Here is a 15,708-nt window from a genome sequence, read left to right as displayed (position 1 = left end):
CCCCAATCATTCACTGCCAACACAGCTGATGATGGCACTTTTTTCTAATTTTCTGCTACTTTCATTCATGTTCTTGTTTATTTGCTCACAATGTACGGGACATTGCAGGCAAAGACAGTGTTAGCAACCAGAATTGGAATTGGTTTATTATTGCCACGTGTACCAAGATCCAGTGAAAAGCTTCTCAAGCATAGTGGTCATACAGATCCGATCATTGCACACAGTTCATTGAGGGAGAACAAGGTAAAACGATAACAGAATGCAGAATTATGAATGCAGCTACAGGTGGACAATAAGGTGCAGGATCAGAACAAGGTAGATTGTGAAGCCAGACATACAAAAGGTCCATCAGGATTCTGAAGGCAGTGGAGGAAAAGCTGTCGTTCTGCCTGGTTAAATATCCTTTCAGGCCTTTCTATCTTCTGCCCAATGGAAGGGGGGGGAGAGAATGTTTGGAGGTGGGGCGGGGTTTGCCCTCAGTATGAGTGCCTTGTTGTTCCATTCATGGGTCAACCACATTTTATTAGACCTAGAGTTATGTGTAGTGTTGGTCTGCTAACTAAAGGTAGATTTTATTCCATGGGACCATTAGTTTTTACAATAGTTTCTTAATAATTGTTACAGATTCCATCTTTTTACTACCAATTTGAAAACGACTACAAGAAATCCCAGTTTTTTCATGAGATAAATCCAGCAGCTGATTTACTCCAGGCCTCATTTCCTCTCCGACGCTAATTGAATGATGCTTTCCATTCCCTTTAAGAAGCTCCTATAATCCATCCTCCATAACTCTACAGGGTAAAGAAATCCAGACATGCACTTTGAACTGAAGTGACCATTCCCTTGTCTGATTTTGTTTTTTGACTTTCTTCCTATTTCATTTTTTACTTTGACTTATTACATCACCCATCGATAGATTTGTAAGCTGACAAGCATTAGGTCAATTCAAAGCTATGGTGGTGGAGTAGTGCAGCAGTTATTGCATCACATTGGACCTCCAGATGTAAGAGCGGGGTTCTGTTCCTGTCGTTGTCTGTAAGGAGTTTGTATATTCTCCCTGTGACCACATGGGTTTCCTCCAGGTGCCCCGGTTTCCACCTGCATAGGTTCTTGATTAGTAATCTTAAATCTTTATCGAATCTGAAGTGGCCTTGATAGATTAGTGAGGCTCAGAACCACAGTTTGGTGTAATTGGCAGACTGTGTAGAGAACCGGCAGACTGAATTGGAATTGTTATCCCTCAGAATCCCAGCAACAAGATTTCATCGTATTCCATCTGGGCAGTCTCCAACTTAATGGCACTGATTTCTCTAAATTCCCGTAATTCTTCCCCTCCCCCCCCTTCTCTCTTTTTCCATCCCTCGTTCTGGCTCCCCTCTGACCCCTTCTCTTAGAGGGCACATGCTATCACGAGGCTGGATAAATTTGGGTTGTTTTCTCTGGAGCAGTGGAGGCTGAGGGGAGATCTGATAGAAGTTTATAAGATTATGAGAGGCACAGGCAGAGAAGACAGGGAGTATCTGTTTCCCAGGGGTGAAACGTCTAGTACCAGAGGGCATGCATTTAAGTTGAGAGGGAGTAGGTTCAAGGGGGATGTGAGGGATAAGTTTTCTCATTCAGAGAGTGGTGGATGCCTGGAATGCGCTGTCTGGTACGGTGGTCGAGGCAAAGACATTACAGGCTTTTAAGAGATGTTTGGATAGTCACGTGGATTTAAGGAAGACAGAGGGATATGGACGTGGTACAGGTCGGAGGGATTAGTGTTTGGGTGTTTTTGAATAAGAATCAGAATCAGAATCATGTTTATTATCACCAGCATGTGTTGTAATATTTGTTAACTTAGCAAATTTCATGACACATGCCAGTGATAATAAACCTGATTTGCTTTCTAGCAGGTTTGGCAGAACATTGTGGGTCAAATGGCCTGTTCCTGTGCTGTACTGTTCTATGTTCTCCTCACTTGCCCATCACCTCCCTCTGATGTCCCTCCTCCTTCCCATTCTCCCATGGTCCACTCTCCTTTCCTATTAGATTCCTCCTTCTTCAGCCCTTCACCTTTTCCTATCTCCTTCCCGCTTCTTACTTCACCACCCTACCCCAGCCACTAATCTTCCCCTCACCTGGCTTCACCTATATCCTCCCAGCTTGAACTTCTCCCCAAACCCCACCTCCTTATTGTGGCTTCTTCCCCCTTCATTTCCAGTCCTGATAAATGGCCTCGGCATGAAACCTCGCTTGTTTATTTCCCTCCATAGATGCTGCCTGACTTGCTGAGTTCCTCCAGCACTTTTTGGGTGTTACCCTGGATCTGCAGCATCTGCAGAATCTCTTGTGTTTTTGATAGGTTAGTGATGCACTGAACCAGTCTGTGGTAAACCGTGGTTGGATGCAATTGGTTAACTCTGCAGAGAGCCAACAAGTTGAATCAGAATAAACACGAGATTGTGCAGACGCTGGAAATCAGGAGCAACACACACCAAATGCTGGAGAAACTCAGCAGGTCAGGCAGCATCAATGGAAATGAATAAACAGTCAACTTTCAGACCCAGACCCTTCTTTGTGACAGATTATTCTGAATCAGAATAACTACCATTCAGAAACCCAACAGCAAGATTTCTTCAATGAAACATTTCAGTATCATGGTGTCAAATATTCTTGGCATTGCTTCAAGGATTTTTAGTTACCACATGCATTAATGATTTCCGTTCTTATATTTGAGAAGACCTTTTGAGGGCCAAATGTTTTTGAACTGTTGCTCTACTTTCAGATCGCATTTCTTGAACCAAAGCTAAAATTTACAATCAGGTTATAATAATATTAATCGTATTTTAATATTATGAGTGTGCGGCATAAAAATTTAATGTCACTTAGTGTATTAGTTTGCCAAAGAGTTCCAGAACTAAAATGTTTTTTTGATCTATAAAAAAATTACAGTAACCATAATGACCTCAGTACAATAACATGCTGTAGATCAGTGGGTAGATGGGATCTCGTCCGTTCACAACATGCTTCCAGTTGGGCACTGAAAGTGACATTTTGAGAGTGACATGGTAACACAGCTGTTACGCATCGCTTTACTGCAGCAGCAACACCCGACTTCAGTTCCTGCCACTGTCTGTAAAGAGTTTGCATGATCTCCCTGTGACCATGTGGCTTTCCTCTGGGTGCTCTGTTTCCTCCCACATCAGAGTCAAGTTCAATATCATCGGCATACTGCGCATCATGAAATTTGTGAGCCTAGCACCTGCAGTACATTGAAATACTTGACAAATATAGAGAAAACAATAAAAGAATTCCAGTAAGTGCATATATAGTAAATAGTTAAATTAAAAAGTAGTAGTGCAAAAACACAAACAGGAGGAAATCTGCAGATGCTGGAATTTCAAGCAGCACACATCAAAGTTGCTGGTGAACACAGCAGGCCAGGCAGCATCTATAGGAAGAGGTACAGTCGACGTTTCGGGCCGAGACCCTTCGTCAAGACCTGACGAAGGGTCTCGGCCTGAAACGTCGACTGCACCTCTTCCTAGAGATGCTGCCTGGCCTGCTGCGTTCACCAGCAACTTTTATGTGTGTTGCTTGAATCTCCAGCATCTGCAGAATTCCTGTTGTTTGCGGAGTATAAGGTGTTGTTTCTCCAACCTGAGTGTAGCTTGATAGGCCGAATGGTGTCATCCTGCTCCGCTGTCTTAGGGAGTTGTTACAAAGAAGTGTAAGAGGTGCTCCATGCTGTGGGTAGCCTACAAGCACCGCCACACCTCCAGCACCAACATAGCAAACCTACAACGTACTAAGCCTAAAGGCTGATTTATACTTGTGCATCAAATGGACGCCGTAACCTACGCAAGTGGCCTACGCGCGTTGTGAGCATTTATACTTGAGCGTTGGTGTGTCTGCGTCACTCTGCAATTCAGGCACGTCGCACAGGCGCACACACACCTGCCCACGCAAGGCTTCATGGTCACGGTAGTCTTTCTCCGGATAAGCAAATTTAAAGCGAGCGTCTTTTTTCGTAAAAGCAAAATGTGTCCCCCACAATTTCGGAGGTCTGTAAAGCTTTATGGAAAGCATTGCAGCCAGAGTTCCTTCCCTGCCCTTCAGTCACCCAATGGGAAGCTACTGCAGTGTAGGATGAAATGCGATGCTGCCAGGTGGACCAATCACAGTTGTTGCGGTCTGCGTTTCCGCGACGCGTAGTTACATTTTGGGAGAGGTGCACGTCAGGCTACGGCGTAGGGATTTGCGTAGGGTTCGCGGCGATGCCGTACCTACAGCGTCAAGTTGACGCAGAAGTATAAATCAGCCTTAATCCGTATGTCCTTGCAATGTGGGAGGAAATAGGATCACCCAGAGGAAAGGCGGGAGGAGGAGATAGCGGAGCGCTACGCGCGTGCAGCCCTCCAGTGAAAATGATATCGTATCCGTTAAATAGGGACCGTGGACAATTCTGATTTGATGGAGACAGATGTGAAAACACAGAGGAACATCTGGAGAAAATTCTGAAACGCAGATTCGCTGCCGCCGTTACTGGGCGATCGAGAATCTTCCGAGGGAAGGCCCCAAAATCCCCAGCTTTGCCTGCTGTTGGCGACCAAGATTGAGGTCGAATTGTTCGGATAGAGATGGTGCTCGGTACTCAGTGTCGGAGAGCTGATCGGAGGCTCGAAGTTTTCAGACGACTCAGAGTTGAACTGTGGTGGGCATGGCAGGGAGAGTTTTTCTCCCTTCATTTGAGAGACTTTGAACTTTTTACTGTGCTCATGGACTTCTTCATCAAGTTATGGTATTGTTGCACTGTTGTAACTATATGTTATAATTATGTGGTTTTGTTAGTTTTTTCGGTCTTGGTCAGTCCTGTGTTTTGTGATATCACACCGGGGGACAGATTGTATCATTTCTTAATGCATTTCTTAATTTCTTAAATGACAGTAAAAGAGGACTGCGTGTCTTCATAATCTAAAAAAACCCATGCAGTCACGGGAAGAACGTACAAACTCCTTCCAGACAGTGGGGAGAATTGAACCCGGATCGACACCGCTGTAAAGTGTTGTGCCAACCACTATGCTAACATGCCACCTCTGATTGCATTGTGGTGTGTTGAAACCCTCCCTTGGGTGAACTGCAAGACTAAGTGTCCCGTTCACTTTTGTGATCGCCAGGCACATGACAGGAGTGGGTGCAAGTACATCAAAACAGGCATGTGGTTCCAATTTCTAGGCAGGAATTTGATTACAAAGACTGTGTCCCAAGCTTATATTGGAGTTTAGTTCATGTAAGTATGAGGAATTGCATTCCAGGAAGATAAATAAGGAAAGGATCTCCACAGTGGTCCCTGAGAGTGTTATAGAACCGAGAGACCTAGGGGTACAAGTCACTTCTTGTCAGTCTCTATTAATGTATAATTTTCCATGAATTCATCATATTTATCGTATCTCTTTATTTTCCTGTAATTGCCAGCAGGAAAATTAATCTCAAGATAGTATGTGGTGGCATATACGTATGTACTTTGACATTAAATTTACTTTGAATTTGTTGATGTCGACATAAAGGAGCTGTCTCAAGTAGACAAGGCAGCGTAGGAGGTTTTTGGCACACTGGCCTTTATTAATCACTGAGTATAGAAGCTGGGATGCAAACAAAATGCTGGAGGAACTCAGCAGGCCAGGCAGCATCTACGGAAAAGAGTAAACCGCCGACATTTGGTCTTGGCCCGAAACTCCAGCTACTCGTTCATTTCCATAGATGTTGCCTGGCCTGCTAAGCTCCTCCAGCATTTTGTGTTTGTGTGTGTTGCTTTGGATTTCCGGCATCCACAGATTTTCTCGTGTTTATAGAAGTTGGGATGTTATGTCGTAGTTGTACAAGACGTTGGTGAAGTGGCACTTGGAATATTGTGCTCAGTTTTGGTCACCCTGCTATAGGAAAGATGCTTTTGAAATGGAAAGAATGTGAAGGACATTTAGACCATGAGACCTTAAGACATAGGAGCAGAATTAGGCCATTCAGCCACGGTTTGATCCATTTCCCTCTCAATCCCATTCTCCTGCCTTTTTCCCATGACCTTTAATTCCCTGACTAGTCAAAAATCTATCAGCCTTAAATACACCTAGTTACCTAGCCTCCACAGCCGCCTGTGGCAACAGATTTAGCACCCTTTGGCTGAAGAAATTCCTCCTCATCTCTGTTATAAATCAACATCCCTCTATTTTAAGAATGTGCCCTCTGGTCCTAGACTCCCTGACCAAAGAAGACATCCTCTTTGCATCCAGCCTATCTAGGCTTTCAACGTCCATGAGATCTTCCCCTCAGTCTTCTAAATTTCACTGAGTATAGGCCCAGATGATGTTGCAGGGACTTGAGTGACTGAGTGGACTTGTGTTAATTTATTTTATGACTGAATGTGCTGTGTGTGTGACTATATGTACTGTGTTTGCATCTTGACCGCAGAAGAACGATGCTTTATCCCTCTGTGTGTATTGTGCATTGTGGAATGACAACAAACTTGAACCTGAATTTCAAATTATGGAGAGAGATTTAGCAGACTGGGACTTTTTTCACTGGAGCGTGGGAGAATGAGAGGTGATCTAATAAAGGTGTATGAAGTTATGAGAGGCATAGACGGTGAATGCACACAATGATCTTCCCAGGATTGGAGAATCAAGAATTAGAGGGCACAGGTTGAACACTTGGCACACAAACAAAAATTTAACTCTCTGTCTTGGTGCGTGAGACAATAATAAACCAATTACTAATTAACTCGCCGTCAACTTTCAGCCTCTGAAAGAAGAAATTTCTCTTCAGTTTTGTCCTGTAATACAAGACTTTGATCCCTCACTAAGACACCTCTCTTGTGGGAAGTGTCCACCAGCAGCATATTCAAGTCCTTTTAGAGAGATTGAGGGGCAACTTTTTCACCCAGGGTGTGGTCAGTATATGCAGTGAGCCGCCAGAGGAAGTGATTGAGGCAGACACTTGCATAGGTATATAGATAGGAAAACAAGAGATTCTGCAAAGCAACACACACAGAATGTTGGAGGAACTCAGCAGGTCAGACAGAATCTATAGAAATGGATAAACGAGTGTTGATTTAGGCTGAGACGCTCTCAGCCCGAAATGTCGACTCGTTATCCCTTTCTATAGATGCTGCCTGACCTGCTGAGTTACTCCAGTATTTTGTGTATGTTACTGTGGATTTCCGGCATCTGCAGAATCTCTTGTGTTGGTGTATATGGATAGGAAAAGTCTAGAGGTATTTAAAAATGTTAGAGGCATACACCTTTGTTGTAAGGCGTGACTATTTGAGTTACTGTTGCCTTCCCGTCAGCTTGAATCAGTCTGGGCATTCTCCTCTGACCTCTCTCATTAACAAGACATTTTCACCCACAGAACAGCCACTCTGAATGTTGTTTTTTCGATTTATACACCATTCTCTGTAAACTCTAGAGACTATTGTGTATGAAAATGCCAGGGGATCGGCAGTTTCTGAGCTACTCAAACTTCCCCGTCTGGCACCAACAAACATTCCATGGTCAAAGCCACTAAGATCACATTTATTTCCCATTCTGGTGTTTGGCCTGAACAATAACCGAACCTCTTGACCACGTTTACATGCTTTTATGCATTGAGATGCTGCCACATGATTGGCTGTTTGGATATTTGCATTAATGAGCAGATGTAGATGTATACCTAATAAAGTGGCTACTGAGTGTAGAATTTTAGAATGTTTATTAGTAAAATAACCATTTTTTTTTTACAGCTTCCTTTCCCCCTGAACGTGGTCATGGCCAACCTGTGGCTGTTTGCGCCGCTAGTCAGCAGGTAAGTAATAACAACAGAACTGACCTTCTGCTCGATCAGCTTTGTTATGTACAATCACCTAAAGATCCAGAGAAGCAAAGAGGTTATCCTGGAACACACACAAAATGCTGGAGGAACTCAGCAGGTCAGGCAGCATCTATGGAGAGAAACAAACAATGAACACTTCAGGCTGAGTCACTTCATCAGGATCTGTTAATTTGGATTTACAGCATTTCAAGGTTCAAATTACTTAATGTCATTTCCTGTACTCAAGCGTAAAGGAGAACAAAATAATTATTGCTTTGGATCCGATGAAGCACAAAATAAAACACAATAAGATATAAAGACACAATAATACTAATTTAAAAACTCAATAACTATAAATACATAAGATATGTTTTTGACTTCTCCCCTTCTACTCCAGTCCTGATGAAGGGTATCGGCCCAGAAAGTTGACTGTTTACTCTTTTCCATAGATGCTGCCTGACCTGCTGAGTTCCTCCAGCATTTTATGTGTGTTGCTTTGGATTTCCAGCATCTGCAGATTTTCTCATATTTGTGACATACAGTAGGTTGATTGTATGTCCATAAAGTTATGCTAGGCACCTGAGTGAAAATACAGTGGCCAACAGGAAATGTCCCAGTGGTGGTTGGAGCATATAGGGGTGAATTAGTGGATGGAGGTGTTGATCAGCCTCACTGCATGGGGAAAATAACTACTTTTTGAATCTGGTCATCCCGACATGCCACGTAGCCTCCTTTCTGATGGAAGCAGGATAAACAACTCAGGATCAGGGTGGGTGGGATCCTTCATGATGTTATTGGTCTTTATCCACTGATGTAATTGTGCAACCATTGATTGGTGTAGTTTATCAAAGGAATTTTTCATCTCAATTATAAAGTGGTGGATTTTTCAGAGGCGCAATCTGTTATCTTTGGCTTCTGATGGCTTTTCATTCATCGTAGCTTCCGTTCTCTGCTCTCTGTTTAATTTGGTTGGTATTTGTATGCCTGTCTGTACTTTAAAATAAATAATCGTTAAGACTTCTTGACTCCTGGAAGAACCCTAAGATAAGAAAATAAATACAGATCCAACGACAGATTGTGCACAGTTCTGGTCACCAGACTGCAGAATAGATAAGATCTCACTAAGACTGTAGAGAGGAAATTTATAAGGGTATTGTCAGAACCAGAATGATGTTGCTAACAGGGAACATTTGGGGTTATTTTATTTGGACCTGAGGAGGTTGAGGGGGAGTTAATTGAGATCTTTAAAATTATTGGGGGGGTGGTCCTGGACAGATTAGGGGAGTCCAAAAGTAGGGGGCATAGATTCAGGGTGACAAAGGAAAGATCTAAATTTTTTTCATGCAGAGAATGGTAAGTATATGGATCGAGCGGTCAGAGGAAGTGGTTGAGGGGGTACAAAAGTATCATTGAAGAAGCACTCAGATGGCACATGGCCAGACAGGGCTTAGAGGGATGTGGACTGAAGACAGGAAATTGGGACTAGCTGAATGGGTACGTTAGTTGGCATGAATGGGTTGGGCCAAAGGGCCTGTATTTGTGTTGAAATGCTCTCTGACTCTTAACAGGTAATTGGATGTGTTTAAGACAGAGATTGATAGGTCTTTGACTGGTAAGCAAGTTAAAGGTACAGGGATAAAGTTGGAGAATGGGGTTAGGGAACAAAAATGAACCCGGATTGGATGGCAGAGAAAACTCAATGGGCTGAATGGCCTAATTCTGCTCCTATACCTTATAATCGTATGTTTCCTCTTAGGATTATGGAGAAGAAACCATCAACGAACAGTCTTGTGAGGACAACTACTGCAGTAACAGAGTTTCACGCTGGAATTAAGGTAAAAGGTTACTAACTTTGCCTCAGGATTAGACATTGTTTTTGGTACCTGCAGTGAATGGAGAGGTGATAGTCAAGTGAGCAGAGGCAAGAGGCCAGAGTGCAGAATAGAAGAGGGGAGTGGGAAAGGAATTTATTTTTACCAGAAGGAGAAATCGATATTCATGCCGTCGGGTTGGAGGCTACCCAGATTAAACATAAGATGTTGCTCCTCCACCCTGAGGGTGGCCTCATCTTGGCACAACGGGAGGCCTCGGACCGACATGTTGGAACAGGAATGGGAATCGGAATTAAAATGTTTGGCCACCATGAGGTTCCACTTTTGGCAGATGTAATGGAGGTGCTCGATGCAGCGGTCCCCCCGTTTTTCTTCCAGGTGAGTGAACACTTCACCTGCGAGTCGGCTGAAGTTGTCTATCGTCTCCAGTGATCCCGATGCAGCCTCCTCCCGATGAGACCTGTGGTAAATCGGGGGACCGCTTCATCGAGCAATGCCAACTGAACGATCAGTGTTTGCTTCCTGTCGCTGTCTATAAGGAGTCTGCACGTTCTCCCCGTGTTTGCATGGGTTTACTCCGGGTTTTCTCCCACATTCCAAAGGTGTACAGGTTAGTAGGCTAATTGGAAATGTGGGAGTAATTGGGCAGTGAGAGCCTCTTACTTTACTTTATACTTTATACTTTATTGTTGCCAAACAATTGATACTAGAATGTACAATCATTACAGCAATATTTGATTCTGCGCTTTGCACTCCCTGGATTACAAATTGATAGTAAATATTAAAAATTTAAATTATAAATCATAAATAGAAAATAGAAAAATGGGAAGTAAGGTAGTGCAAAAAAACCGAGAGGCAGGTCTGGATATTTGGAGGGTATGGCCCAGATCCGGGTCAGGATCCGTTCAGCAGTCTTATCACAGATGGAAAGAAGCTGTTCCCAAATCTGTCCATATGAGTCTTCAAGTTCCTGAGCCTTCTCCCGGAGGGAAAAGGGATGAAAAGTGTGTTGGTTGGGTGGGTGGTGTCCTTGATTATCCTGGCAGCACTGCTCCGACAGCATGCGGTGTAAAGTGAGTCCAAGGACAGAAGATTGGTTTGTGTGATGTGCTGCGCCGTGTTCACGATCTTCTGCAGCTTCTTCCGGTCTTGGACAGGACAACTTCCGTACCAGGTAGCGATGCACCCTAGAAGAATGCTTTCTACGGTGCATCTGTAAAAATTAGTGTTACTGTGCTATATCTCTGAATATAGTTGCAGAGACACATGGAGTAGGTCATGTGAATGTACCGAGGTGAGTGCTCAGTTCCAGCCCCTCTCTCCAAGTGAACAGCGGTGTTAATTTTACTTTTCCACATTAGTTCCATTTCATTCAAAGTTATTTTGCAGTATGATTATACCCACTGAATTCACTTGGACTTGGACCCCAACCCAAGCCGATCCAAAAGGCAGTCATAAACGTGGTGGGTTTGAAAGGAATTCAAAATAGCGACGTCAAAAAAAAAATCATATTTTCTTTATTCAGTGTACTCTTGCTGATTTAACTGCTGCCACGTGGCATGGGCTGGATAAATGTGTATCCCCAAGAGAATGGGATTTTCTGGCAAGGACATCCTCTCGAGAAAGACCCATAACATCTGGAAATTCAACTTAGTCAAACTGAAACTAAGATGTAGCCATGAGGAGAGCCCAATTTCAGACCAGGGCAAAGTGTGCTGAAAGGGTCATACAACATGTTCAGTTCAGCTCATTTTGGGATGGATTTTCAAGCAATGGTTGACAGAGCTACAGAGTCATACAGCACAGAAAAAGGGCCTTCGGCCCAACCAATGTTTGATAGAGTGGATATGGAGAGGATGTTTCCCATCGTGGGAAAGTCTAATACCAGAGGACACAGCCTCGGAATAGAGGGGCATCCATTTAGAACAGAGGTGAAGAGGAATTTCTTCAGCCAGAGAGTGGTGAATCTGTGGGATTTGTTGCCACAGGTGGCTGTGGAGGCGAGGCTAAGTTTTTAGCTATACTTAGGACAGAGGTTGATAGGATATTGATTATTCTGGGCATGAAGGGATACAGGGAGAAGGCAGGAGACTGGGGCTGAGATGGAAAATGGATCAGCCTTGATGAAATAGCAGAGATGACTCGATGGGCCAAATGGCCTAATCCTGTTCTTATATCTTATGGTCTGATGATCAATCAATGCCATCTGAGATGCTCATCCTTTGAAACCTTTCCTATCCATATATCTGTCCAAATGTTTTTTAAATGCTGCTATTATGCCTATTATACCTCAACCACTTCTTCTGGCAGCTTCCTCCATATACAGACCACCCTCTGTATGAAGACGTTTCCTCTTAGATCCCTTCTTAATTTTCTCCTCTCAATCTTAAAGAAAATTAGTCTTCTCCATGGGGAAAAAGACTGTGCAGCCATACCCCCCATGATTTTATGTACCTCTATAAGGTCACACTTCAGCCTCGAGACATTCCGAGGAATAAGGATTGAATCTGGCCAGCCTCTCCCTATAACTTGGGTCCTCGCGTCCCGCAAACATTTCTGTAAATCTTCTTTGTACTCTTTTCAGTTTAGTGACACCTTTCCTGTAACAGGATGGCTGAAACTGTGCACAATACTTCAGGTGCAGCCTCACCAACATTGTGAACAACTGCAGCTGCAAAATGTTCCTATTTTTACAGGAGGCAGGGGGATGAGGATGGCAAGGATGATCTTGACTTTATTTTATTGAAATACGGTGCAGAGTAGACCCTTCCGGCCCTTTTGAGTTTCACTGCCCACCCCCGATTTAACCCTGACCTAATTGCGGAACAATTTACAATACTGTACTAATTATTCTGCCAACTGGTACGTCTTTGGACTGTGGGAGCACCCGGAGGAAACCCACGTCGCCACAGGGAGAACGTACAAATTCCTGACAGGCAGTGATGGGAATTGAAGCCGGGTCGCTGGTACTGTAAAGCATTGTGCTAGCCATTATGCTGCTGTGCTGCCCACTTTCTAGGGCTTTGCACAGGTACAAAGCAAACTGATGAACCAGCCAGACAATAAATTAGTTTTTTCTGGCTTCAGATTTAGATTAGTTTATTGTCAAACAGACCACAGAGCAATGGAATTCCTTACTCAGTTAAAGCTGACAGAATAAACAGTCTACAACATGTATTTGTAAATACATCTATAAATACAGTGAGCACAAAACAACAGTGTTGGTATAATAACAGTGTAATCTGAAGTGGTGCAAACAGAAAGGTTAAAGAGACAATCATGGAATAACTGAGAGAGGTACAGTAGAATTAAGAGCCCGAGAACATGGCAGCACCACCAGGAAGTGATTCAATAATTCAAGATTCAAAATGAATTTATTATCGAAGTACCATGCCTATAAAAATTATACCCCCTCCCCAGAAGATTTCACATTTTGTTGTTTTACAACATTGAATCACAGTGGATTTAATTTGGCGTTTTTGACACTGACCCACAGAAAAAGACTCTTTCATGTCAAAGTGAAAACAGATCTCTACAAAGTCATCTAAATTAATTACAAATATAAAACACTGATTGCATCAGTATTTACCCCCTTTAATATGATGCACCAAACCATCATTGGTGCAGCCAATCGCTTTTACAAGTCACATAACTAGTTAAATGGAGATCACTGTGTGCAGTCAGGGTGTTTCAATTGATTGTAGTAAAAGTACACCTGTATCTGGAAGGTTCAACTGCTGGTGAGTCAGTATCCTGGCAAAAACTACACCTTGCAGACAAAAGAACATTCCTAGCAGCTCTGTGAAAAGGTTATAGAAAAGCACAAATCAGGAGATGGATACAAGAAAAATTTCAAGTCACCGAATATCCCTTGGTGTACAGTTAAGTCATAGTCATAATCATACTTCATTGATCCCGGGGGAAATTGGTTTTCGTTACAGTTGCACCATAAATAATAAATAGTAATAGAACTATAAATAGTTAAATAGTAATATGTAAATTATGCCAGTAAATTATGAAATAAGTCCAGGACCAGCCTATTGGCTCAGGGTGTCTGACCCTCCAAGGGAGGAGTTGTAAAGTTTGATGGCCACAGGCAGGAATGACTTCCTATGACGCTCTGTGCTGCATCTCGGTGGAATGAGTCTCTGGCTGAATGTACTCCTGTGCCCAACCAATACATTATGTAGTGGATGGGAGACACTGTCCAAGATGGCATGCAACTTGGACAGCATCCTCTTTTCAGACACCACCGTCGGAGAGTCCAGTTCCATCCACACAACATCACTGGCCTTACGAATGAGTTTGTTGATTCTGTTGGTGTCTGCTACCCTCAGCCTGCTGCCCCAGCACACAACAGCAAACATGATAGCACTGGCCACCACAGACTCGTAGAACATCCTCAGCATCGTCCGACAGATGTTAAAGGACCTCAGTCTCCTCGGGAAATAGAGACGGCTCTGACCCTTGTTGTAGACAGCCTCAGTGTTCTTAGACCAGTCCAGTTTATTGTCAACTCCTATCCCCAGGTATTTGTAATCCTCCACCACGTCCACACTGACCCCCTGGATGGAAACAGGGGTCACCGGTACCTTAGCTCTCCTCAGGTCTACCACCAGCTCCTTAGTCTTTTTCACATTAAGCTGCAGATAATTCTGCTCACACCATGTGACAAAGTTTCCTACCGTAGCCCTGTACTCAGCCTCATCTCCCTTGCTGATGCATCCAACTATGGCAGAGTTATTCGAAAACTTCTGAAGATGACAAGACTCTGTGCAGTAGTTGAAGTCTGAGGTGTAAATGGTGAAGAGAAAGAGAGACAAGACAGTCCCCTGTGGAGCCCCAGTGCTGCTGATCGCTCTGTCAGACACACAGTGTTGCAAGCACACGTACTGTGGTCTGCCAGTCAGGTAGTCAAGAATCCATGACACCAGGGAAGCATCCACCTGCATCACTGTCAGCTTCTCCCCCAGCAGAGCAGGGCAGATGGTGTTGAAAGCACTGGAGAAGTAAAATAACATGACCCTCACAGTGCTCATTGGCTTGTCCAGGTGGGTGTAGACACGGTTCAGCAGGTAGACGATGGCATCCTCGACTCCTAGTCGGGGCTGTCATCAAGAAATGGAAAGAATATGGCACCGCTGTAAATCTGTCTAGAGCAGGCCGTCCTCAAAACAGAGTGAGTGTGCAAGAAGGGGATAAGTGAGGGAGGCCACCAAGAGACCTATGACAACTCTGGGGGAGTTACAAGCTTCAGTGGCTGAGATGGAAGAGACTGCGCATACAACACCTGTTGCCCAGGTGATTCACCAGTCACAACTTTATGGGAGAGTGGGAAAAAAAGCCATTATTGAAAAATATTCACATGAAATCTTGGCTAGAATTTGCCAGAAGGCACATGGGAGACTCTGAGATCAGCTGGAAGAAGGTTCTCTGGTCTGATGAAACCAAAATTGAGCTTTTTGGCCATTAGACTAAACACTGTTTGGCAAAAGGTGAACACCACACATCGTCAAAAGCACACTATCCTTAATATGAAGCATGGCAGTGGCTGCATTATGCTGTAATAATGCTTCACTGCAGCAGGCCCTGGAAAGCTTGTAAGGTAGAGGGTAAAATGAATGCAGCAAAGTACAGGGAAATCCTGGAGGAAAACCTAATGCAGCCTGCAAGAGAACTGTGACTTGGGAGAAATTTGTTATCGAGCAAGACAAAGATCCCAAGCATAAAGCCAAAGCTAAACAGAAATGGTTCAAAAGCAACAAAGCTAATGTTCTGGAGTGGCCAAGTCAGACTTCAGACCTCAATCCAATTGAGAGTTTATAGCTGGACTTGAAAAGGGCTGTTCACTCATGATCCCCATGCAATCTGACAGAGCTTGAGCAGTTTGGTAAGGAGGAATGGGGGAAAAGTTACATTGTCCAGTTGTGAAAAGCTGATACAGACCTATCCACACAGACTCAAGACTGTAATTACTGCAAAAAGTGCATTTACTACATACTTATTTGAAGGAGGTGAATATATATACAATCAATTATTTTGTGTTTTATAT

General features: G+C 43.6%; 1 protein-coding gene across 2 annotated transcripts in view; it reads left to right on the top strand.

Moving 5' to 3' along the window:
• The window catches only part of LOC140210078 (N-fatty-acyl-amino acid synthase/hydrolase PM20D1-like), a 104,520-nt gene that overhangs the window by 52,650 nt on the left and 36,162 nt on the right, over positions 1 to 15,708 (top strand). For both annotated transcript variants that reach the window (XM_072278871.1, XM_072278872.1), the window contains exons 7-8: positions 7,757 to 7,818; positions 9,581 to 9,659. In XM_072278871.1, coding sequence (XP_072134972.1) covers positions 7,757 to 7,818; positions 9,581 to 9,659 — 141 coding nt within the window. The remainder of the gene's footprint in view (positions 1 to 7,756; positions 7,819 to 9,580; positions 9,660 to 15,708) is intronic.

Source organism: Mobula birostris, chromosome 14, assembly GCF_030028105.1.
Source record: "Mobula birostris isolate sMobBir1 chromosome 14, sMobBir1.hap1, whole genome shotgun sequence".
NCBI lineage: Eukaryota > Metazoa > Chordata > Chondrichthyes > Myliobatiformes > Myliobatidae > Mobula > Mobula birostris.
This window is presented reverse-complemented; position numbering and strand designations above follow the sequence as displayed.